Below are 23870 nucleotides of genomic sequence, written 5' to 3'. Positions count from 1 at the left end.
ACATCAGATGTCTACATCATGACAGTTGTTGGGGCTGAAATGGTTTTGGGTTAAAGGGATTGTTATGTTTTGCAGAGAAAGACAATTACTGTATTTTAAATAGTGAAAAGTACCCTAAGGGGTGAAAACCCTAAGGGGGGGAGGGATAGCTCAGTGGTTTGAGCATTAGCCTCCTAAACCCAGGATTGAGATTTCAATCCTTGAGGGGGCCATTTAGGGATCTGGGGCAAAAATTGGGGATTGGTCCTGCTTTGAGCAGGGGGTTGGACTAGATGACCTCCTGAGGTCCCTTCCAACCCTGATATTCTATGAAATGTCTCTCTTGGTTATAAGCGATTGGTTTCGTCTGTATGGATAAAAACTGTCAGCATAACAAAAATCACCTCAGTGAAAGCTCCGTACCTTCTCCGTCTGGTCTGCAGAGGGCAGTGGGACGAGAGAAACAAGTTTTAGGAAAGTCTTTGGACTTAATCCTTCCCTGATGTAACCGAAGTGCGGGGGGGATCGGGCCCCTTCCACAGAATCCCAACCGCGGCACAGTGCAGAGCTTCCCGGAGCGGTCCTGGAGGGGGAGCCCGCGGGCTGGCCCGGGCGGGAGGCGGGTGGGATACAGTGGCCCGGGCGGGGTGCGAGGCCCCCGCCCCAGGCACCGGGGGGCCGCGCTCCGCTCTCCAGGGGACTCTGCGGAGCCGCCTCTGGAGGCGGAGGCGGGGGCGGGGGCCGCTTGCCCGGCAGCATCTGTCGCGGCTCCCCACGGCGCGGCGCGCTCTGGCACCAGCTCCAGCCAACTTTGCCGGTCGGGAGCCGGTGAGGGTTCCCGCCCGCAGCGCCCGCCGCACCATGAGCTCCGACTGCACCGGCTACCTGAGCGCCGACGGGGCGCTGGTGAGCGGCTTCAGCTGCCCGCGGGCGGACGGCGAGGCGAGCGCCCTGTACTGCTGCGGCTTCCAGGACGTCAAGTACTGCTGCGATGACCCCCACAGCTTCTTCCCCTACGAGCACGGCTACATGTGGTGGCTCAGGTGAGAGCGGCTCCCTCAGCCGGCCACGAGGGCACAGACCGGCCCGCCCGGGGCGTCGGGTGACGGGGGGGGCCGGGGGCACAGACCGACCCGTCATGGGGCGTTGGGTGACGGGGAGGAGGGCCGGGGGCACAGACCGACCCGTCCCGGGGCGTTGGTGACGGGGGGGGCCGGGGGCACAGACCGACCCGTCATGGGGCGTTGGGTGACGGGGAGGAGGGCCGGGGGCACAGACCGACCCGTCCCGGGGCGTTGGTGACGGGGGGGGCCGGGGGCACAGACCGACCCGTCATGGGGCGTTGGTGACGGGGGGGGCCGGGGGCACAGACCGACCCGTCCCGGGGCGCTGGGTGACGGGGGGGCCGGGGGCACAGACCGACCCGCCCGGGGCGCTGGGTGACGGGGGGGCCGGGGGCACAGACCGACCCGCCCGGGGCGCTGGGTGACGGGGGGGCCGGGGGCACAGACCGACCCGTCCCGGGGCGCTGGGTGACGGGGGGGCGCCGGGGGCACAGACCGACCCGTCATGGGGCGTTGGGTGACGGGGGGGGCCGGGGGCACAGACCGACCCGTCCCGGGGCGTTGGGTGACGGGGGGGGCCGGGGGCACAGACCGACCCGTCCCGGGGCGTTGGGTGACGGGGGGGGCCGGGGGCACAGACCGACCCGTCATGGGGCGTTGGGTGACGGGGGGGGCCGGGGGCACAGACCGACCCGTCATGGGGCGTTGGGTGACGGGGGGGGCCGGGGGCACAGACCGACCCGCCCGGGGCGCTGGGTGACGGGGGGGCCGGGGGCACAGACCGACCCGTCCCGGGGCGCTGGGTGACGGGGGGGCGCCGGGGGCACAGACCGACCCGTCATGGGGCGTTGGGTGACGGGGGGGGCCGGGGGCACAGACCGACCCGTCCCGGGGCGTTGGGTGACGGGGGGGGCCGGGGGCACAGACCGACCCGTCCCGGGGCGTTGGGTGACGGGGGGGGCCGGGGGCACAGACCGACCCGTCATGGGGCGTTGGGTGACGGGGGGGGCCGGGGGCACAGACCGACCCGTCCCGGGGCGTTGGGTGACGGGGGGGGGCCGGGGGCACAGACCGACCCGTCCCGGGGCGTCGGGTGACGGGGGGGCGCCGGGGGCACAGACCGACCCGTCATGGGGCGTTGGGTGACGGGGGGGGGCCGGGGGCACAGACCGACCCGTCCCGGGGCGTTGGGTGACCGGGGGGGCCGGGGGCACAGACCGACCCGTCCCGGGGCGTCGGGTGACGGGTGGGGTGGGCCGGGGGCACAGACCGACCCGTCCCGGGGCGTCGGGTGACGGGTGGGGGGGGCCGGGGGCACAGACCTACCCACCCGGGGCGCTGGGTGACAGGGGGGCGCCGGGGGCACAGACCGACCCGTCATGGGGCGTTGGGTGACGGGGGGGGCCGGGGGCACAGACCGACCCGTCATGGGACGTTGGGTGACGGGGGGGGCCGGGGGCACAGACCGACCCGCCCGGGGCGCTGGGTGACGGGGGGGCGCCGGGGGCACAGACCGACCCGCCCGGGGCGCTGGGTGACGGGGGGGGCCGGGGGCACAGACCTACCCGCCCGGGGCGCTGGGTGACGGGGGGGGGCCGGGGGCACAGACCGACCCGTCCCGGGGCGTTGGGTGACAGGGGGGGGGCCGGGGGCACAGACCGACCTGTCCCGGGGCGTCGGGTGACGGGGGGGGGGGCCGGGGGCACAGACCGACCCGTCCCGGGGCGTTGGGTGACGGGGGGGGGCCAGCGGCACAGACCGACCCGTCCCGGGGCGTTGGGTGTAGGGGGGGGGGGGCCGGGGGCACAGACCGACCCGCCCGGGGCGCTGGGTGACGGGGGGGGGGCCGGGGGCACAGACCGACCCGTCCCGGGGCGTTGGGTGACAGGGGGGGGGGCCGGGGGCACAGACCAACCCGTCCCGGGGTGACGGGGGGGGCGGGGGCACAGACCGACCCGTCCCGGGGCGTCGGGTGACGGGGGGGGCGGGGGCACAGACCGACCCGTCCCGGGGCGTCGGGTGACGGGGTGGGGGTGGCCGGGGGCACAGACCGACCCGTCCCGGGGCGTCGGGTGAGGGGGTGGGGGGGGGGCCGGGGGCACAGACCGACCCGTCCCGGGGCGTCGGGTGAGGGGGTGGGGGGGGGGGCCGGGGGCACAGACCGACCCGTCCCGGGGCGTCGGGTGACGGGGTGGGGGGGGCCAGGGGCACAGTCCGACCCGTCCCGGGGCGTCGGGTGATGGGGGGGGCCGGGGGCACAGACGGATCCGTCCCGGAGTGTTGGGTAAGGGGAGCGGTCCGCGCGGGGCACAGACCACCCGTCGGGGGCGTGAACACACGTGTATAATAGCCTGCCCCAGCACTATTAATATTAGGGGAATTGCTGTCAGGTGAATTGGGGCCTGATCCAGTTAGCCCTGGACTCTTGAGCGTGAAGTTCCCATTGACTTCCATGGAATTTCCACATGTGGAAGCTCTGAGGATTCAGCCCTTGATGGGCATTCTAGGAATGGGAGATGTTTGGAAACTAATCAATTACATCTCAATAGACCCAGTTCTGTAGGGTTTTTGCATCCTCCATTCCAGAGGGACAAATGAGGAGCAGTTGAGGTCAACAGCATCTCTCAAGAGGAGCTCAGCATTGTGTGGGATCAGGCTCCAAATGTTTATACTGTTTCCATCTCAGACAGAACTAAAGGTGAAGTAAACTTTCAGTAAAAGGGAGTAGAAAGTGATACTACGGGGGGGCACAATTCTTAAGGCATTGCCAACCCTGTTTCAAATCAGACATAAAATCTGTACTACAGCCGATGGAAAAAAATTCAGTTGAAACTGTTTTACAACTAACACTGAGATTTTTGATTAATTTTTTTGTAAAAAGCATCTACTTTTTGTGGAAAACTGAGCTTTGTTTTTTGTTTTTCAAGTTTTTGATTTTGGAAGGACACTTTTAGTTTTCTGACAAACTGTCAACGTGAGGTACTCATCTCTAATCTTTACCCACTGCTGTAAATTGGCTCATAGAGGACCTTTGTCAATTTTGGCTATCCACTTTCAGATGCCACTAGTAAGATCATAGCAGTTAGAAAAGATGTGTTAGGTTGAGTCCATATGTGCTTATGTGAGGCCCCATGTTCACTTTCATTTTGGAACATGCCTGAATCTCTCCCAGCACTGTCTCCTTTCCTCTTTGTTCAACAGTTGGAAATCTGTCTGCAGCTCCTTGAAGTGCAACTTGAACTGTTAAAGTGTTTGAAAATAATACTGTGCAGCACACTGAAAAGGAAACTGGGATTGTGTAAACTGCTTTGTGCAAAGGGAGAAATTGTGGAGACACTAAAAATAGTATATTTTGTTATCTTGTGCAGTAAAAGATTAATATCCTTTTGTGCAGTAAACAAACAGAGGGAAAAATTATCTGTTTGCACAACTGTATTGAAGTCAATGGAATTACACCAGCGGGGAATTTGATCCTGAAGTCAATAGAATTACAACAGTAGGGGATTTGACTGTGAAGTCAGTGGAATCACAACAGCAGGGAATTTGGCCATAAGTCTTGAGGATGTCCTTATTTGTTCCACTGTAGTGCTAGGCACTCTGTCACAGCTACCAAATCCAGCTAAGAAGGTTTGGTCTGGACTCCATCGTGATTGTTAGAAACTTTTCTCAATCTGCCATAGAATCAATATAAAACAACATTAGTCTTTTCCTCCCCACTCTCCCAAGAATGAATGTATCTCCTTGAAGCACTTGTCAGAAGCTGGTGTGCAAAGAGACTGAATCCACAAGAACAAAATATTTCAGCAAGTTGACTCCTCCTTAGGTGACATTTTTACTACTACTTACCTCCAGATTGTTAGGTGGTGGATACTCATGTTGAAAGATGAATCATTGCAACCAGAGGGACTAGTTCTAGAGCCAAGATGTATATGCAGTCACTTGGTAAAACTGTAGTGGGGGTCTGGGGGAGGAGGGAGAGTGCCACCAGTAATGTCATAATCCATTTTTCTGGGAAAACCACAGTTCATTCTGCAAAATGGATCAGATGTTCTAGGCTTTTACTGTACTAAACATACAAGTAAAATTCATGAGAAAAATAATGTACAATTTTAATTGTTTAACAATGGGAATATTTAATTGACTCACTCTCTATGTTTGCAACCATGCCTCCTTGTGTTGTGTTTCTATTAGCCTTCAGAGACTAAGCAGGTTAGCTTAGGTGGGAGACCTCTGAGGGTCACTGTCACCTAGGTCTTCAGAACATGATGTTTGTGATTGTGTCTTCTTCCACTTCAGTTCATTAGGAAGCTAGTGTCCCAACATAGTGCTGTGGTGATGTTTTTCCAGGTGAGATGTAATATTAAGGTTCTCCTTCCTAATACAGTCTCCACAGAGCCCCGTGTAGGAGTCACCTGGCCTAACCTAGCCACACCACATGGCTACAGAACCTATTTGAGCAATAGAAGGCAGTTAGGAACGGTGAGCAATTCACTTGAGCCCAATATTCTAAAGACTGAGGGTCTAAATATCCCTTTCCCTCTAACGATCCATCAGCTCTTCTATCCAGCTGCAGTGGTCCTGGAACCAATGTTTCCATTTCCATGCCATGTGTACTATTTAGAGCTAGGTATAAATAGTTATTTTACAGCACTAGCCTTAGTGTAGATTAAATTGAGTTGTAGGGTTTTATTTTGTTAGCTATTTTTAGACTGTTTTGGTTGCGGTAGGTCTTGCCCAAGATAAGAGACTTCTAAGAAACAGGGTTTGAGAGGTCTTCCCCTTATTCCCACAATGTTCTCCTTTGGGGAGTAAGGGAGGTGAGTGGGTTTTGGAATGGACATAAGCAACACATCTCAAAGATCAATTGTTACAAAAGGTAGGTAACCATTTTTCTTCTTCGAGTGGTTGCTCATTCAGTTCCAAGTAGGTGGCTCCCAAGCAGTCACCCAGAGGACGGGTCAGAGTTCACTGAGTTGCAGACTCAGCTCTGCCAAAAGCACAGCTCTGCCAAAAGCAGCAGCATCTCTAGCCTGCTGAGTGATGGCATAGTGCGATGTAAACGTGTGAGTAGACTACCACGTCGCAGCCCTGCAGATGAAGCTTGCGCTCTCGTGGAGTGAGCTGTCAACGGTGGGGCTGGCAGCTTTGCTAGGTTGTAGCACGTGTGATACAAGCCATGATCCATGAACAGATCCTTTGAGATGACACCAGTAGCTCTCTCATCCATTCTGCAGTTGTAACAAAGAGCTGGGTTGACTTCCTAAATGGTTTCATCTGCTCAGTGTAAAACATTAACACGTGTCTGACATCCTGGGAACAGAGCATATGTTCTCAGTTAGTGGCATGTGGTTTAGGGAAGAACACTGGCAGAAAAATGTCCTGATACGCATGAAATTGCAAGACCACCTTTGGGAGGAAAGCTGGATGTGGCTGCAACTGCACCTTGTCCTTGTAAACCACAATATAAGGGGGCTCGGACTTCAGGGCCTTGAGCTCAGATACCCTCCTAGCTGAAGTTATAGCCACAAGGAATGCCACCTTGCAAGAGAGGTAGAGGAGAGAACATGTCACCAGGGTCTTGAAGAGAGTCTCGAGAGCACCAGATTGAGATCCCATGGGGGAATCGGCTGTCGTACTTGAGAATACAGTCTGTCTAGCCCCTTGAGGAAGCAGCCAGCCACAGGGTTAAGCAAATACTGAACGGCTGAGCCGGGATGGAAAGCAAAAATCAGAGCCAGGTTCACTTTTATTGACAATACTGCCAGACATACTGCCAGGTTCACTTTTATTGACAATACTGCCAGACACTGGAAACTCTACAGCTTCCCAACACTATGATAATGGTTTATAGTATGTGCTATTTGGTAAAATTTTGTCCCACATGACACTCACTCTGCACTCATGTGAATGACTACACCAGGGCTAAAGCAGTGGAGAATCAGGCCTTACATCTTCAAAGCAATGCACAGTAATCAAATAATGAATCAAAATCCTTCTAGAAGGACCACCTCTAAAAGATGACTCTCCTTTGACTGTTCATTGCTATTCTGCTTGAAAATATAATTCACAGAAATATTGTTTTCATGAGCTTTCTTTGCAACCATGTCTTTAGATGAACCTGGGGAGCGATTGAGACTAAGCTGAGTAAGTTAAATGCATGATGTATCCATATACTGTAGGTAGAAGGTAACTCAGTTCTAATTGTGTTTGCTCTATAATACGTACCATTTTTAATATTCAAAGTTCTTAAAAAATGCTGCATAATGAATCCTTTCAATGCATTTGGGAGGGGGTGACTGGCCCACCAAGGGCACACAGGAAGTTGGGTGTCACAGCTAGGATTAGAACTCAGAAATTCCTGTCTCCAAGTTCTGTGCTCATTACACTGCTAGTCATGCCTCTCTAATCAATAATAGTTACCCTTCCTAACATGTGCAGGACTTTTTTTTTTCCTGTGGGTCTCGTCCATGGTTAATTATAGAGTCCTGAACATCCATCATGAGTGTTAGATGCTTTCTCTCACTGATTTTTTTTTCTTCCAGTTATTTTTCTTTGCATTTGTTACCCACTCCTCACCTGTTTCTTTCTATCATTTTGTTACAGTATCTCTGTTTCTGTGGAATTTTGCTTTTGTATTTTTCCAGAGCTCAGTTGCTTTCTCATGACTTATTCGTTATTGAACTCGTTTGCTGTCTTTTCAGTCCTCGTTTTCCTTTATTGAGACCTTGTCCCTTTACCTATTTCTCATTCTCTCCCTGACTTCTTTTCCCACAGATGCTTTCACACTTTATTTATTTTGGCCTTTTGTTTCCTCTTTCACATCAGAGCCTGGCTTTTATTAAGGATTCTTTGTATGAAGGTCTATGTAGCTGAACCAAGGCTTATATATCTTTATGGATTTATTAGCTCCAAATCTGAACTGTGGCTGAGGAATGCTCTGTGTAGTTCAGGGGAGAAGTGCAAAGGTGTCTTTATTTAAGCCACCTTTGTGTGCCCTCAGTTCTGGATTGATCTACACCAGTCAGGTACCATTGCACAATTTAGCATGGCCTTAGTCTGCTCTAAATTGTGACAACTCCCTGTGGTGTAACTGTTACAACTGCTAGCTATAGCTATGCTCCTTTTCCGTAACCACTCCCCCTGCACTAGCCAGTGGGAGGGGGTTGGGATTAGAGCAACTACACAGGTTAAATTTATTTTTACTGCAAGATTAACAAAGGCTAGACACTGATGTCTTAAAAAAGAGCCCATATTGACAAGAACATGCAGCCAGTTGCATTCCAGAGCCGCATTCCATTCAAAAAGAACATACATACAGTTTATTTCAAGTTAAAAGGTAAAAAATATTTTAACATACCAATTCCACTGCTGCACAGCATATCACTAACATGTTGAGGGCAGAGAAATTCTAGGCAACCCAAATATCCTCCTTTGTGGATTGATCCTCTGATAACCATTTATGCCTGCTTTAAGGCAGCCTTTCATGAAGGGCTCCTTAACAGATACCAGTACTGTTATGCTTGTACTCTGGTTTCCCTTTAAACTTTTATTGTGTGTGGCACCTAATCAAGAGAAAGTAAATTCAATTTCTTTCAAATCAGTGCTTATGAGCTAATGCATGGGTTACCCAGGAGGTGGAGCTGAGATAACAAAACAATTAATAATTTGCCTCTGTCCAGCATCTCAGATCCAGGAACTCCTCAGCAGAGTTTGTATTTTCGGCTCTCTTGGTTGGTGCCTCCACAGGAAGTAAATTAAAGAAATACCAAAGAAGAGAATATTATTTAATAATTTTGCTTATGAAATATATAATTATTTATTAAAAGCTTGGAGGTAATTTACTTTGCATTTTTATGGTGATTTTTTTTTTCATGAATTACTTGTTTTTGGACATGACCTATCCATGACTTTTACTGTATAAATACCCCTGACTAAAACTTAGCTGCTCCTGGGGCCCCAGGACACCACTGCTGTGGGAGCCCTGTGGCCTATGGCTAGCACCCGCATTGGCTGCAGGGGCTGACTGCCCCCAGCCACCCCTGCTCCAAGGTCCCAGGGACTGCTGCTCGGGTGTTCTCTGGGGCCAGCCGCCCTGGGACCGCTGCTTGGGTGCTTCCCCCAGGCTAGCTGCCCAAGCCGTGGCCAGTGCTTGGGCACTCCGCGGGGCTGCCCCTGAGACCGCTGCTCAGGCGTTTACTGGGCCACCCAAGCAGTGATTGGTGCGGCTAGCCCTGGAGTTGCCCCTGGGACTGCTGCATGGGTGCTCCCTGGGGCCAGCCGTCCAAGAAGTGGCTGGTGCGCCTGGCCCCGGGGCTGCCCCCAGGACCACTCCTTGGGCACTCCTCCGGGGCTGCCCCTAGGACCGCTCCTCAGACACTCCTCAGGGCCAGCCACCCTGGGACTGCCTGAGCAGCAGCCAGTGCGGCTGGCCCCGGGCTACTCCAACTGTAGCTGGTGCGGCAGGCTGTGGGGCACCTGAGCAGCGCCTGGTGAAGCTGTCCAACGGGGCACCCAAGCAGCTGGCCCCGGGATCAGCTTCAGCAGCCATTGCAGCTGTGAACGTCACAGAATCCATGACTTTCTGCGACCTCCATGACCAAATCTCAGCCTTAGGCTTGTCTACACTTAACATTTTATAGCGCTCTAACTTGCTGTCTCAGGGGATGTGAAAAATCACACCCCTGAGCGCAGCAAGTCTGAGCAGTTTAAAGCGCTAGTGTGGACAGGCTCAGAGCGCTGGGAGAGCTCTCTCTCACAGCGTTCATGCGTGACCCCGCTTGTACTTCAAAGCGCGCTTCTGCGTCAGTGCTTTGAAGTTTCCAGTGTAGCCATGCCCTTAGTGATAAGTGGGTCTAGGACATGGCAGTCTTTCAGATGTAGAACACTTCCTTGGTGTCATGCTGTTCTGTACCCTTTTACTTGTGATGAGGAATGCTCAGCACTCCTCTTGCTGCAGTAATCCTCCTTAACTTTTCCATTTTTACCCCGAATGGTGGTCTGCACATGCCATGTAATGGTAGCACAGATGTACTGTATAAAGAAATGCCTCTTGAGATGATTAAATGATGGGTGTCATGGTAAGTTGCAGCTGAAGAGGTAGTAGCTGGATGCATGAATAAGGAAGAGAGCATGTTAGTCTGCATAATCCTGATCTTTCCTGAACATGCATAGGTCTCCTTAATATTTGGATAGGAGACTGTGGACAATCTTTCTTTTTTGTGCTCCAGTCTCTGGGTTATTGTATTCAGGCCTTCAGCTTGTAGAGCTAGTATTAACTGAAAAGAATCAATACTGTTTTTCTTTCTTAAAAGCCTCCAGATTCAGTTTCATGCTGGATTGGACTCAGTCATAAGGAAAATTGTTCATTTGATGGATGCTCATGTGGATCCCTTCCAGTACATTCCTTGTGCTTTGTCTATTCTGGTTATAAGTGCCTGAATTGAAATCTCAGAAATGAGATCAGAACCCACCTGGCGAGGTACAGGCAGGGGGCTTAGGGCAGGGAGTTGGGGAGCGGGGTGCAGGAGCGGTTTGGGCTCCGGCCTGGCGCCACTTACCTAAAGCTGCTCCAGGGTGGCAGCGGCAGGCGCCAGGGCAGGCTGCCTGCCCTGGCCCCATGCCGCGCTGCTCCAGAAAGCAGCCAGAGCCATGTCCCTGCGCAGCCCCCGGGGGAGTGGGGACACAGGGCTCTGAGCGCTGCCATTGCCACGCCTCCAGGTACCTCCCCCGAAGCTCCCATTGGCCACGGTTCCCCATTCCCGGCCAATGGGAGCTGCGGGGGGTGGTGTCTGGATGCAAGGGCAACACACAGAGCCCTCTGCCCCTCCCACCCACCCTGGGCCCCAGGGACGTGGTGTCGGCCGCTTCTGAGAGTAGCATGAGGCCTGCGGCACCACAGGGGGCATTCCCGCAGGACGGATCCAAAGTCCTGACAGGCCGGATCTGGCCCACGGGCCGTAGTATGCCCACCCCTGAGATAGCGTCTGCTGCAGTAAATTAATATTATGATATAATGTATGTCTTGGTTCATTTCCCATCTCCTGAATATGTTCCCTTTTTTTTAATGCCTTTATTACTATGTGCAAGTGAATTAATATTCAGTTTTACACTGCTCCTTTGCAGCAGTGGCTACTGACAAAGGGCTTAGAAGCAGCAAATTGGTCTGCCTTCAAAACTTGTTACACTGAGTGCATGTCTTCACTAGCAACGTTAAAATTCTGCCACGGCAGCGCTTTAAAGTGGCTGTGTAGTCGCAGCACCAGACCTCTCCCAGCGCTATAGAAAAACCACCTCCACCAAGGGAACAGCTTCCAGTGCTGGTGCACTGTCTACACGGCTACTTTACAGCGCTGAAACTTGCAGGGCTCAGAGGAGTGTTTTTTCATACCCCTGAGCAAGAAAGTTGCAGCGCTGTCAATTGCCAGTGTAGACAAGCTGTAAGACAGAGGCATAGCGGGGGTCATGGAGTTCCACTCTCCCTTGCAAAGCTACTAGCAAAAAAGAGTGGTGCTGTTTGAATCATTAAATAAACTCCATTAGCCCTTTTTACACACATTTCAGAACCAAAAGGAGAGAAGCCTGTGACAAATATGTATCCGCTACATCAAACATGTTCCTATTAGGTTTTAAAATAAGTGTATTTTCTTGAAGTACAAAAATTAACCTTCAATCTAAAATATTTAATACCCTTTACGTTTCTTCAGAGAAGAGAGCCAAGAATGAAATATTTGCATGGACTCCTAAGCAGTCTGTTAGCAGGTTGGGAGCCTTTTCTTTTATAGTGCAACATCGGAAGAAATGTTTTTTCCTTTGTCCTTTAAATCAAAGTTCCATGGTAGAAGTGCCAATAAAATCAGGGACGATTGAGATAAAAAATCAGGGACAATTGTGAAGACAAGTAATTCCCCAGTACTTTTTGTTGATTTCTTGTTAGTGTGCCTTTGATGTTGTCTGATTTGATTTTTAAGAAGCCCTGAGTAATTTCTTCCAGCCATTTCACACACAGGAACTGATTGCTGCAGTAAATGATGAGCATTTCCCAGCAAAGAATATACATTTCTTTACATTTTTCTGAGGCGGGCTCAGGACTAGAGAGAGAGTTATCTCACTGATACCAGTTTTACATGGGTGTTGCTTCAGTGGAGTTACTCCTGATTTACATCACTGTAAATGAGAGCAGAATCAGGCCCAATAAGTAGCAGGTAACATGATAAAAGCACTCAGCTACTGTAAAATGGCTTAGCTCCACTGAGGAACTTTACACCAGCTAAGGATCTGGTCCTAAATCTATACATGTAGTAAAAATGTAAGATTGTTTCCCTGCCCTATTGAATACAGGTAACCTCCAGATCCCATGTTGGGCATTTGTTTGACAGACATCACAGATTAGTGTGTACACTTAATCACTTTGTTTTCTCTCTTCTCAGTGTTGGAGCACTTGTGGGTCTGTCAATAGCAGCGGTGGTCCTGCTTGCTTTTATCATCACAGTGTGTGTTCTCTGTTACTTGTTTATCAGTACGAAGCCACGCAACAAGCTGGATACAGGTTTAAGCTTGCAGATAGCAGGTAAGATCAGCTTTGTGTTGTTGACATCATCTGCAGCGATAAAGGTTTACTCCAGCAAGAATTTTAAAACCCCACTAGGCATCCATCTGGGTACCTAAATATCCTTAAAAATCTGTCCCTAAGTGTATGTGTACACTGCAGTAAAATACCCATAGTTGGCCTGTGTCAGCTGACTTGGGCTTGCGGGGCTCAGGCAGCAGGGTGTTGTAAAATCTCAAACCATTCCTGTTATAACTCCTTAATTAAAGACTATGCAGGCTATGCTGAGAGTTTTGTTTTTAACTATCTCTCTGGGTATTTAAAATCCCCATCACAAAAGAACTTCTGATATGCTGGATTTGCCTTCACCAATTCACTGATGGAGTAAATCTTTATCTCTTCAGGGTAAAGGCTCTTGCAGGGTTCCAGAGCCCAAGCTGCAGCCCAAGCCTGAACAGCTATATTGCAGTCTTATAGCTCCAGCTGTTTTTTTTTTTTTTTAATTGCAGTGTACACCTACCATTTGTGATCTGGCCAAGGTCACACAGGAAACCTCTGGTGGAACATCCTTTCTCTCAAGTAACCTGTCTTGTCTTTATAGTTAGGTAGAATCTTTGCAATAATTCCTCTGTGAGAGGGCTGTTTATTTCTGCTGTAAGGTGTGGCCAGGACACTGCCTCAGTTGGGAGCATAGGTCAGCCCTCTGGCCAAAACCAAAATGGCTTCTCCTTTCTGGGGCCACAAATGCCCAAAACAAATTCCAATCTAGAGCTTTACACTAAACACTCTCCTGCAGGAACTTTTAGTTTACTGGAGTAAAGGAAATTCAGTTACAGTCCATGTTATTTTTTTAAACTTTACACTGTCATTGTGTATATAAGTATTAACCCCTTCAAAATTCAGGACGGGGGAATCAGTGGAATCTCTGTATGAGAGGGATGGATGGAACTGTTGCAGCTGTGGAGGAAAACGGGAGTTTAAGCTGTGAGAGGTGGGCAAGGGAGGAGAGGCTCCAGGCAGGCAGGGGAGCAGGAGAGGAATATGGTGGAGCATAGCTGCTGCATCATTTCATAGGAAGGTGCAGCATAGTCTCCCCTCCATGGCTAGTTGGTGGGGAAAGGGATCAGCAAATCTACCCTGTCCCTTTTGAAATTACTGGCATCCCTGTGGTCAGTAGCAGTGAGCAATCCCTGAGCTCCAGGACTGCAGTTCTGGCTGCTTCTGCTCCGTGGTAAAAGAATAGTTAAAGGCTCCTTTTACTCTCCCTGCATATCACCCTGCACGTGGCCCACCAGTCTGACAGCATTCTAACAGTTCAACTATATGTATTCACCATGTAATGTATATTAGCTTGGACAGTTCTCTAGGTCAGGCTATCCCACTCCGTTGCAAAGTGGTGATAATAAATTACATTTTATGATGGGCACTAACACTGTCCTTTAAATCTGAGCCTCTATTTAAGCTTCCTGTGGTGTATTCAAACTCAGATTACAGGGATCTCTGGGATGGAATATGGAGACAATTACAGACTTATAAATTACTAGTAAGGGCTTGAAAAGAATAATTTTTAATACAACAATTAGTTATTTGTTCTTACAAAATTAGGAGATTGGACTAAATAAGCAAGGTTTCATAATTTCATTTTACAAGGAAAAGCTTAGCCTGAAAAAATAGCGCATTGACTTCTTTGTATTCTATTATTAAAGATCCCTAATTGTTCAGATATGCCAATCATTTGTCTGTAGCTGGTCAGGAATTTTTTGAATTCTTTTTTTTTCCCCCTGAAATGTCAATTTGTGAAAATGGGAAAGGGTACTTTTTGAGGAATTTCTTGGTTTTAAAAATGTTCTGATATTGTTTTAAATGAAAAATTCTGTTTTTCACTTTGAAACAACTTTTCATTAGAAATATAGGCTAATTGTCATTAAAAAATTTGAAAATGTCAAAATTAAATGTTTTGGTTGACCTGAACCAAAATGTATTTCTGATTGTCAGTTTGCAAAAAATTTCAAGGTTTGGAATTTTTAATTAATTAATTGGTCCTGATTAAAGACAGGAAATTTTTCCAAAATCTCAGAATTTTTCCAAGGACAAGAAAGCAGTTTCCTTCCCAGCTTCACCTGTCTCTCCTGTACTCTAAATGCTCCTCTGTATGGGCTCAGGCTACATGGAGGAAGAAGCTGCCTAGTTTGAATGCAGAGGGCCATAGGTGCTGGAACTAGGGGTGCTGCGGATGCTGCCGCACCCCCTGGCTTGAAGTGGTTTCCATCATATACAGGGTTTACAGTTTGGTTCTATGGCTCTCAGCACCCCACTATAAAAAATTTTCAACACTCCTGCAGAGGGCACAAGAGCCAGACGTGGGAGAGGTGGGGACGAAGGGAGAAGATTGGGACAAGGAATTTGCAAGGGAGGGAGAGGATTGGGACTGGAGGCTTGCAAGGGAAGGAAGGGGGAACTAGGACTGGGAGTTGGGCTCTGGGGGAGACTAGGAAATGGGGAGGAAAACATAGCAGCGGGACTCAGAACTAGTAAATTTGGGTGGGGGGAAAACCTGAGATTGGACAAGGGCCCAGAATGGGGGAGTCTGGGAAAGGCTGGGCAAGGAGAGTAGGACTAAGAATCAGTGGGGTAGGGAGAAGGAGATGATGTGGGAGGGGAGACATATTTGACAAGGGGCCAGGTGCAGGAGGGAGAATAAGGACTGGCTAGGTAAAGACTCTGGAGGAGCACTGAGAATGGATGAAGAGCCTGGGGAGGGAGTTTGGGCGAGGAAGTCAATGTGGGTGGGGTGAGAGCAATTGGTGACCACAGTGGTAGGGAACTGGACTGGCTAGGCAACGAATCTGAGAAAAAGGGAATTGTGTGGGGTGGGGATTGAAAAAGTCTGGGTAAAGAGACTGGAACTGGAGATAAGGGAAGACGAGATGGGGGAGTCTGGAGAAGTGAGACTATGACTTCCTGGGCAAGGTGACTGGGATGAGAAGTGTGAGGAGTGGAGACTGGGACTGGGGTGAAGAGATGGGACATGACAGAAAGGGTCACAGTTGGTGGGAACAGTCATAAAAATCTGTGCCCACCAGAGCACAATCCCCTCCTGAGCAGGGACTGAAACCCAAGATTCCTGAGTCTCACCATTTTTCTGTTGTCAGCAAATATCTGTGAAACTTGCTGGCAAAGTGTGTCTCATCCCCTTTAGTCCACAGAACCTACTAACTGATATGACAACCTACTACTGATATGAGTTACTCAATTAGCTTAAGTGGCAGAGGTCTATGCAGTACATCTAAAGGTTCCAATCCTGCTGATGATCCATCTGGGTGTCACTAAGATGCCTCATGTTGAAATTTCTGTTTTTCAGTTTGTTTTTTGTAAAACCCTAGGAACCTACACACACAAAACTACTTTACAAGAATATTATTATGATTACAAAGGCAAGCAATAAAAAATTAGGAAATGCCAGAGTTAGATTGGCTGTGCAATCAGTAAAATACCTAACTGCCGTTTGTGCCTTGAAAAATCTCCCCTTTAATCTGTCTGCAAAATGACGGTCATATTTCCCTATGTTACAGAATGGTTGTGAGACTTCTATTGCAGAGTGCTTTGTGGTCATTGAGTGGAAGGTGCTATAGTAGTGAAAAATATTATTGTAATGTTATCCAGTGTTTTTCCAATCCATTTTAAATGTCAAACATAGGGGAGTTTCTGCTACAGGTATTTCCTTTAGGAAACTGTTTTGCTGTTTAAAAGATCTCATTATCAGCAAAGCTTTCATTGTAATCTAGGCTATAGTTTCCTTTGTTGAATTTCACCCCATGACTCCTAGTTATGCCACACCCTGTGCCACCCTAATAACTCTTCTTTATCCTCTCCATTTTCTGCTATATGCTGGAGGGTTTATGAGACAGAAACAACAGAGGAAGAGAGAGACTTGGGTGTATTAGTCAATCTCAGGATGACTGTGAGCAACCAATGTGGTGAGGCTGTGGAGAAAAAAGGCAAATGCAATCTAAGGCCTTGTCTACCCTGCCACTTTACAGCGTTGCAACTTTCTCACTCAGGGGTGTGAAAAAACACCCCCCTGAGTGCTGTAAGTTTCAGTGCTGTAAAGTGGCAGTGTAGACAGTGGACCAGCGCTGGGAGCTACTCCCCTTGTGGAGGTGGTTTTTTTTTATAGCCTTGGGAGAGCTCTCTCCCAGCGCTGGTGCTGCGACTACACAGCCGCGTTAAAGCTCTGCCATGGAAGCGCTTTAATGTTGCTATGAAGACATGCCCTAAGCATGTATCCGGTGAGGTATTTCCAGTAGAGATATGGAAGAATTAATTACATTACAAGACACTGGTAAGACCTCATTTGGAATACTGTGCACTATTCTGGTCATTCGTGTCAAAGAAAGTTTTACTCAGTCTGGAGCAGGTGCAGAGAAGGGCAATGAGGATGATCAGAGAAAGGAGGACCAATCTTACAAGAGAAGATTAAAAGAGTTTGGCTTGTTTAGCATAGCAAAATGAAGACTGAAAAGGAATATTATTTCTCTCTATAAATACATAAGGAGGGTAAACACCAGGGAAGGAGAAGAGCTATTTAAGACAAAGGACAACGTTGGCACGAGAACAAATGAGTATAAATTGGCCATGGATAAATTTAGGCTGGAAATTAGAAGGGAGTTTCTATTTAGAGGAGTGAGACTCTGGAAACGCCTCCCAATAGGAGTAGTGGGAGCAAGAAACCTAACTGGTTTCAGGATGGAGTTTGAGAAATTAATTAATGGGATTATATGACAGGGGTGCCTGAGGTAGCAGGGGACTGGACTTGATGACCCAGGATGCCTCTTCCAGTCCTATGTTCCCATCCTGATGTTTATCTTTTTCTAACGTGTCCCTCAGTTATCACATCATAGGGTGTGTTTACACTGCAATGTTAGCCCAGTATTAGTAGAACTTGAGTTAGCAGACCCTGGGTTTGTTAACCTAGGGTTTGAGCATCTATACTTATTTGTAACTTTAGGTTAGGAATTGTTGAACCCTTGGTCCCAAACTGAGGCTCCAGTGTCTACACTGCATTGTGCAGGCCCAAGTCCAATCACCCATACCCCAGACTTCCTTGCACCCTCCCAAAATGTGGCCTCTCTAACCCTTTGTTCATGGTGCAGTGTGGGAAAACTTGACTATCCACCAAACTTGACTGTCTAGAGGACAAAGAAAGTCACCCCATGGCATTCTTTTGGCAGACTCACAGAGAATGAATCTAGTGGGGTTGTATCTACACTGCAAAGCAATATGGCTTGAACCCTGGGTCCCACCTTGACTCAAAGGATCGGACCCTCACCCCTGTGGGGTGCTGGGACCCTGGGTCCAAGCTTGGGTTGGGATGATTTGTGTGGAAATAGAAGGGGGCTTGGGCTTGAGCCTGAGTTTGAACCGTGGGTTTACACTGCACTTTAGACATACCCATAGAGATCAGAGACCAAAAAAAGGGCTCCGCTATCAGGTCATCTAGTCCAGAGGCTCTCAACCTTTCCAGACTTCTGGACCCCTTTCAGGAGTCTGATTTGTCTTGTGGACCCCCAAGTTTCACCTCACTTAAAAACTACTTGCTTACACCATCAGACATAAAAATATGAAAGTGTCACAACACACTGTTACTGAAAAACTGCTTACTTCTCATTTTTGCCATATAATTATAAAATAAATCAATTGGAATATAAATATTGTACTTGCATTTCAGTGTATAGTATATAGAGGAGTATAAACAAGTGAAATGTTTAGTGTGAAATGTTAAGTTTCTACTGACTTCACTAGTGCTTTTTCTGTAGTCTTATAAAACTAGCTAATATCTAGATGAGTTGATGTACCCCCAGAAGACCTCTGCATACCCCCAGGGGAACACGTCTCCCTGGTTGAGAACCACAGATCTAATCCATGCCATCCCCTCAGCTAGTGAAAGATGGTTCCCAGTAGTGTGTTTTGTAATGCTTTGGGCAAGCTATACATAGTTATTTATTTAACTGAGAGAAGCATATTGCTGTTTGTTTTACTGAAATGTTTTTGTTTTTCAGGCAGTGAGACTAGAGGGTGTTCTTTGTGAAAAATAGAGAGGCACTGGACCGGATTCTGCCAGTGCTGCAATACATAGGTACAGTGAAAATGTTATTCACCTTTCCCCACCCTCCATGCCCTCAGTTCTCTAAGCAATGTGATGGGCAGTCATTTTTCAAAATGCTATAAATTCCTAGGTTGATTTTTAGGATGTTGAAACATGCTAATGGCAGAGAGTGGATGACTTACACACTAATGACCCCTTATCAATGGGTCTGCTTGATTCACCCAGAAATGCTCCTTCATAGTAATAGTCTGAGAGCGAGCAAGCATTCCCCTCATACTGTAGTTACATTAGTGGCCAGGTAGCTCCGTGGCTCACTTATGAGGCAGCCAGTGTGACCTCTTTTGGGAAAAGATTCTTTGGTGATGAACAGGTAAGAAGGCATTTGTGTAAGAAAAATAGGGACTTAAATATCAGATAAGTAGTTCAGTATTGTTCTGTTTTCTGAATATACAGTCTGTACTGTTGCTATGCCAAATCGCAAAGAGAAATGGAAGGGAATCTCACAAAAACCGAGGTTTCTCATTCTGACTTCACTGCATGCTGGACTTGTTGTAAAAGGTCAAGTTGCCTGCCTCACAGACCAAGCTAGGAAGCATTCAAAATATAATGACTGTGCTTCAGCCTTGAGAAGGAATTTATAAATAATTTGCAGGACATTAGGTGAAATGAAACAAAATACTACTTTTTACCTGGGGTGAAAGCTCGTGGCTAAGCATCTATAGAGTGCATGCAAGGCCATGGACCAACAGTGTCTGTCAAGGGGAAGAGGGAACCTTTATTGCTCAGCAGCTGTTCTTGGAACAACAAGGCTATGTAATAAACACACCTACAAGCAGTGAGAAATCCGTGCCTGATGTTACTTTGACATCCCATTTAGCAAACTGAACCAAATGGTATCTCTGTGCATTTCCCTTAATCAGCAGCACGAAAGAGGTTGGCTTGCGTTGTTTTGCTACTTGTTTTTTTATTGAAATATTTATTATGACAAAACTCATTTTGAAATACAGCATTGTACAAAGGAAAAAGATCATTGCTTCCTATTGTTTCAAATTAGATGGTTTATGGGAGAATAATGCCATGGTAAGATGGAAAAAGGCACCTGAAACTAGGAAGTCGCCCATAAATAAAGTCGTATTTGTTTTGTCTTATTCTTTCCATTACACTGTGGGTTCTAAGATTAAAAGTGCCTGCAGCCCATGTGGCTTTAAGAAAGTTCCTCAGGTAAAAGTTTACTTTGAGTTCAATGATTTATTCTGAGGCCATGAGACCTAGTGAACAGATTATGAGCTAGGACCCCATGAGTTCGAATCTGGCTCTCATATCAATGTGGCCTTGAGTAAGTCATGCTCTCTGCCTCAGTTTCACCATTTCTGACATAGGGATGATAATAAGAAAAGGAGGACTTGTGGCACCTTAGAGACTAACATTTATTTGAGCATAAGCTTTCGTGAGCTACAGCTCATTTCATCGGATGCTAACTCTCTACCTCCCAAGGGTGTTGTGAAGAGTAACATTTGTGCAGTGCTCTGAAATGTAGCATGTTAAGTGGTGGTGCTTATTGAGAGGGAGGGGAGAGAAGAATCATGTGGATAAGACAAGGGAAAAGACACCTAATTAGGGAAAGGGGACTTCAGTGAGTTTGGCATTCCAGTTCAATTTTGATAAAGACCCAAAGGTTCACAGATTAACTGAGCTTCTTGAGTCTACAAAACTGGGCTGGAAATACCATGAGAATTAGTTTTCATATGAGTCGTCTTGTGGGATTTCTGTTTGGACTGGAAATAGAAAGAGCCTCTCAGTGTTTAAGCAATTTTGCTTCTAGCCCTGTCAGGAATTAAGGAAAAAAAGGAGGTGTCTGCCATGAAAATGAAAAATAATGTGGTGATGTGGGAAAGTTATCTGAACTTTTCTGAACCTCAGCAAATATTTGGTTGAAGTTTTGGGGGGAAAGTTGGAGTCCAGATAGGTTTCTCCCATCCCTGCTTTAAATATTTTCAGTTTGTTTAGTTGCTGGATTAAAAAAATGTCATTTATTTTACAATAGGCCAGTATGTTTTGATGTCACCAACTATTACCGGGAGCTAACCCAGAATGGCAGGAATTATCCCGCCAAAGCCTATAAATCACCCCAGATCTGTCAAAAATTCCATCCAACGCTCCAAACCTTCACTTGCCGAAGAAAGCTACACAGAAGATGCTGGATTTTGCTTAATGTGCATACAGTATTTCCTCCACCTAATCCACTGTTTCTAAAATAGTAGTAGAGCACACCCCTTCCCCCCAGTAAACTCATTCTGGTTCCAAGAACAAGCTTGGGAAAGGCGTCTCAACCCACTCACACTGGCAAGTGTTTAGATTACATTAGTGCAACATGTGGTCACATTCAAAATATAACTCAATTAGGTATACTGTAGACTGTGCACCTACTTTATTACTCCAAGAGGCCTGTGGGAAATATCCTCACCCCAGCTAAGTAAGATTAAAACTCCGCAATGTGACCAAAACTTTGCCTCTGAGGACTGAATTTTTCTCTTGATTTTTAGCCACGCCATGCCGTGTTGATCACTGTGGAGGAGCTAACCTTTAACATCCTGTGATGTTACCATACATACACTGCATAGGCATGGATTTCTTTGCATCTATTTGGCAAGCAGAGAATGGCTGAAATATTATATAAACTAGCAAAATATCAGCATCAGCTGCTGTGTTTATGTGTTGATGAAAAGTGCTGGGTAAACAGCTCTGCAGACCAAAATCCTCGGTGTACCCCTAGAACAGCTACAGCCTGAGAAGCAGTAGTGCAAGCTTCCTCACATCCTCCCACACTAGTCTCTGTCCTGGAAGGACCATCCCTGGGGGCAAGAAGGTATAGTAATTCATTCTTGGTGTCCAGTCACTCCTTGGTCACTCTGCCAGGGTTACCCACAAGGGGACCAATACAGGTAGTGATTTTGTGACACGGACACACACATCCACTAGGAACTGGACTGAAACAAGCTGTGAACTTCTCATGTACCATTTCAGCCACTTCCAACCTGGCCCTCATTAGAATCTGTGACTCACAGATGAAGATCTTCATCTCCCATTATAAGTCCCCTGCACGCCCTCTTGTTTTTTCGCTAATGAGAAATTCTGGTGGGGAAGGGATTAGTGGTAGTGGATGGAATCTGTGTGGCATAAAGAATTTGCTGTGCCTTATATTTTATTTTAAAATAGCCAAGGAGTTTGTTATAATCCCATAACTTCTGAAGTGCCATTAGCAGTGTATGTTGCAGCCTCAGAGGGCGCTGAATATAAATGTTAAACTACACAGTCTTTGATGCAGTTATCCTTGGTCATTTCAGTCCAAGCATATTTCTAACCTTTATGCAGAGGGCCAGCACAAGACATGGCAACCATTTAGGTTCCACTTAAGCCCTCTTTTGAGTACTTATGTGGATTTAAGTGGTGCATCAGTCTTGTAGGGGCTGTCTGTGCAGAGGTGGATTTCACTCACAATGAGCAAGAACAAATTTTATAAACAAAATCCCGCTGTTCTCTGTGTATATCTAAATGATGGTTGCTGTTTTCCAGGCATGGAACCGTATCCTTCAGAAGGCACCAGCTGAAGCAGTGCATCTGCAGAGCCAAATGGATTCAGGAAATGCTTCTTTAGCCATAAACTGGACTGTGTTATACCAATAAAATAAAAACCAGCAGGATCTTATTAAAGGGGAAAAGGCAAAATGCCACATTTATTGTGAATACAGAAAGAATCATAGTAAGCAGTTAGTTATAGCTATAACATTCCATTCAATTTCATATTTATTCACATATTCATTCATACACACATACACAGGTTCTGCAAGGTTGTTATCATAGATACCAGCCTTAGAGTTGCTCATACCAAGCCACTGGCCAGGTGGCCTGGACGTTAGGAGGGAGCAGGGCCTTGTCAGATGCTCATCTGATGCTCCTGGAAGTTGGTTTGCAGAATCAGACCCCAAAGTTCTCACTTTCTAGAGTCCATTTTTATAGGAATTTCTTCCTATGCCAGTCTATGGGAATTGCTTCATCATGCTGTTGCTGAATCAATCAGCAGATGTCACATTCCTGATGGCTCTGTGCTGCCAGATGTTATCTTGTTTTTTGGTTCTCCCACTCTTGAGGCTGTTGGGTGGATTCCAGTCTGCCCTCCAGGGGTCCTCTGGTTGTTTCCACTTGACGCCTTCTTCAGCCGATGGACACTGGATTCTTAGGTTGGCACCTCCCTGATCTTTCAGTTATTATCCACACCAACCATCCATCCACATACATCCTCTATCTCTATTTTAATCACAATTGTTAACAAAACGAGATGAATACAACAAAAGGGCGGGGAGTCTCTGGGTGCTGTTTCTGTTGTTACAGAGTATTGCTTTGGATCTCTCTGTGTGTGAGTAGTTGTTGTTACAAAGAATTGCTTTGAGAACAGACTCTGTCTTAGAATGTACTAACACAATTAGCAGCTTGCAAGTTTCACACAGAGAGGGAGAGAAACAGTACCAAAAACCAAGAGACCTCTTAATTAGTAATACCCTGGAATTTAAACTACGGGGAATCAAACTCATTTGTGATTTTAATACAGAACTTCTCTAATATGATCCAACAACTGTGATAACCAGTCCACAGACTATGACAGACTTTCCAGAGGTGTTTTATGGCAACTATAACCACCATTAACATCCAGGGCCAACATGAAGCCGGTCCCGGTTATGTGTTTCTTACAACCATTAATGTACAGATGTTGTACTGAGAAGCAATGGTGTATTTTGATTTGCACACTTAACCAAATGATGCTAGACTTCTTGGTGTAAATTCTGCTCTGACTTCCCTCCATGCAACTCCAATGAGTTATCATAGGTGTAGATCAGAGAAGAATTTTGCCCATCATATTGGACTGCTACTTTCTTTCAAGCCTTTTCAGTATACCATCTCAGTGTTGTATTTGTTTGTTGCCTTTATATTGTCTTTACTTCTCTAATACATTCTTCTTTAGCTGAAGGTGATAGTTTGACTTGCAGATGTATCTGAGTAGCATATCTTAATAAAAGTTTAGAGTTGTTGTAGGTCTTTAAAATTTCACATTTTTTGCTCACTCGTATTGCTGTGCAAGCTGCACATCTTATTTCCATGAGGGTCCCAGGGGAACAGCAAC

General features: G+C 47.7%; 1 protein-coding gene across 1 annotated transcript; it reads left to right on the top strand.

Moving 5' to 3' along the window:
- The first annotated feature begins 840 nt into the window (after positions 1–840).
- SHISAL2A (shisa like 2A) lies at positions 841–23726 on the top strand. Its single transcript, XM_073357717.2, has 4 exons — positions 841–1022; positions 12470–12609; positions 18648–18724; positions 22268–23726. The coding sequence occupies exons 1-3, from the start codon at positions 841–843 to the stop codon at positions 18674–18676; spliced, it is 351 nt and encodes a 116-aa protein (XP_073213818.1). The 3' UTR covers positions 18677–18724; positions 22268–23726.
- The last annotated feature ends 144 nt before the right edge of the window (positions 23727–23870 follow it).

Source organism: Lepidochelys kempii, chromosome 8, assembly GCF_965140285.1.
Source record: "Lepidochelys kempii isolate rLepKem1 chromosome 8, rLepKem1.hap1, whole genome shotgun sequence".
NCBI classification, from domain to species: domain Eukaryota; kingdom Metazoa; phylum Chordata; order Testudines; family Cheloniidae; genus Lepidochelys; species Lepidochelys kempii.
This window is presented reverse-complemented; position numbering and strand designations above follow the sequence as displayed.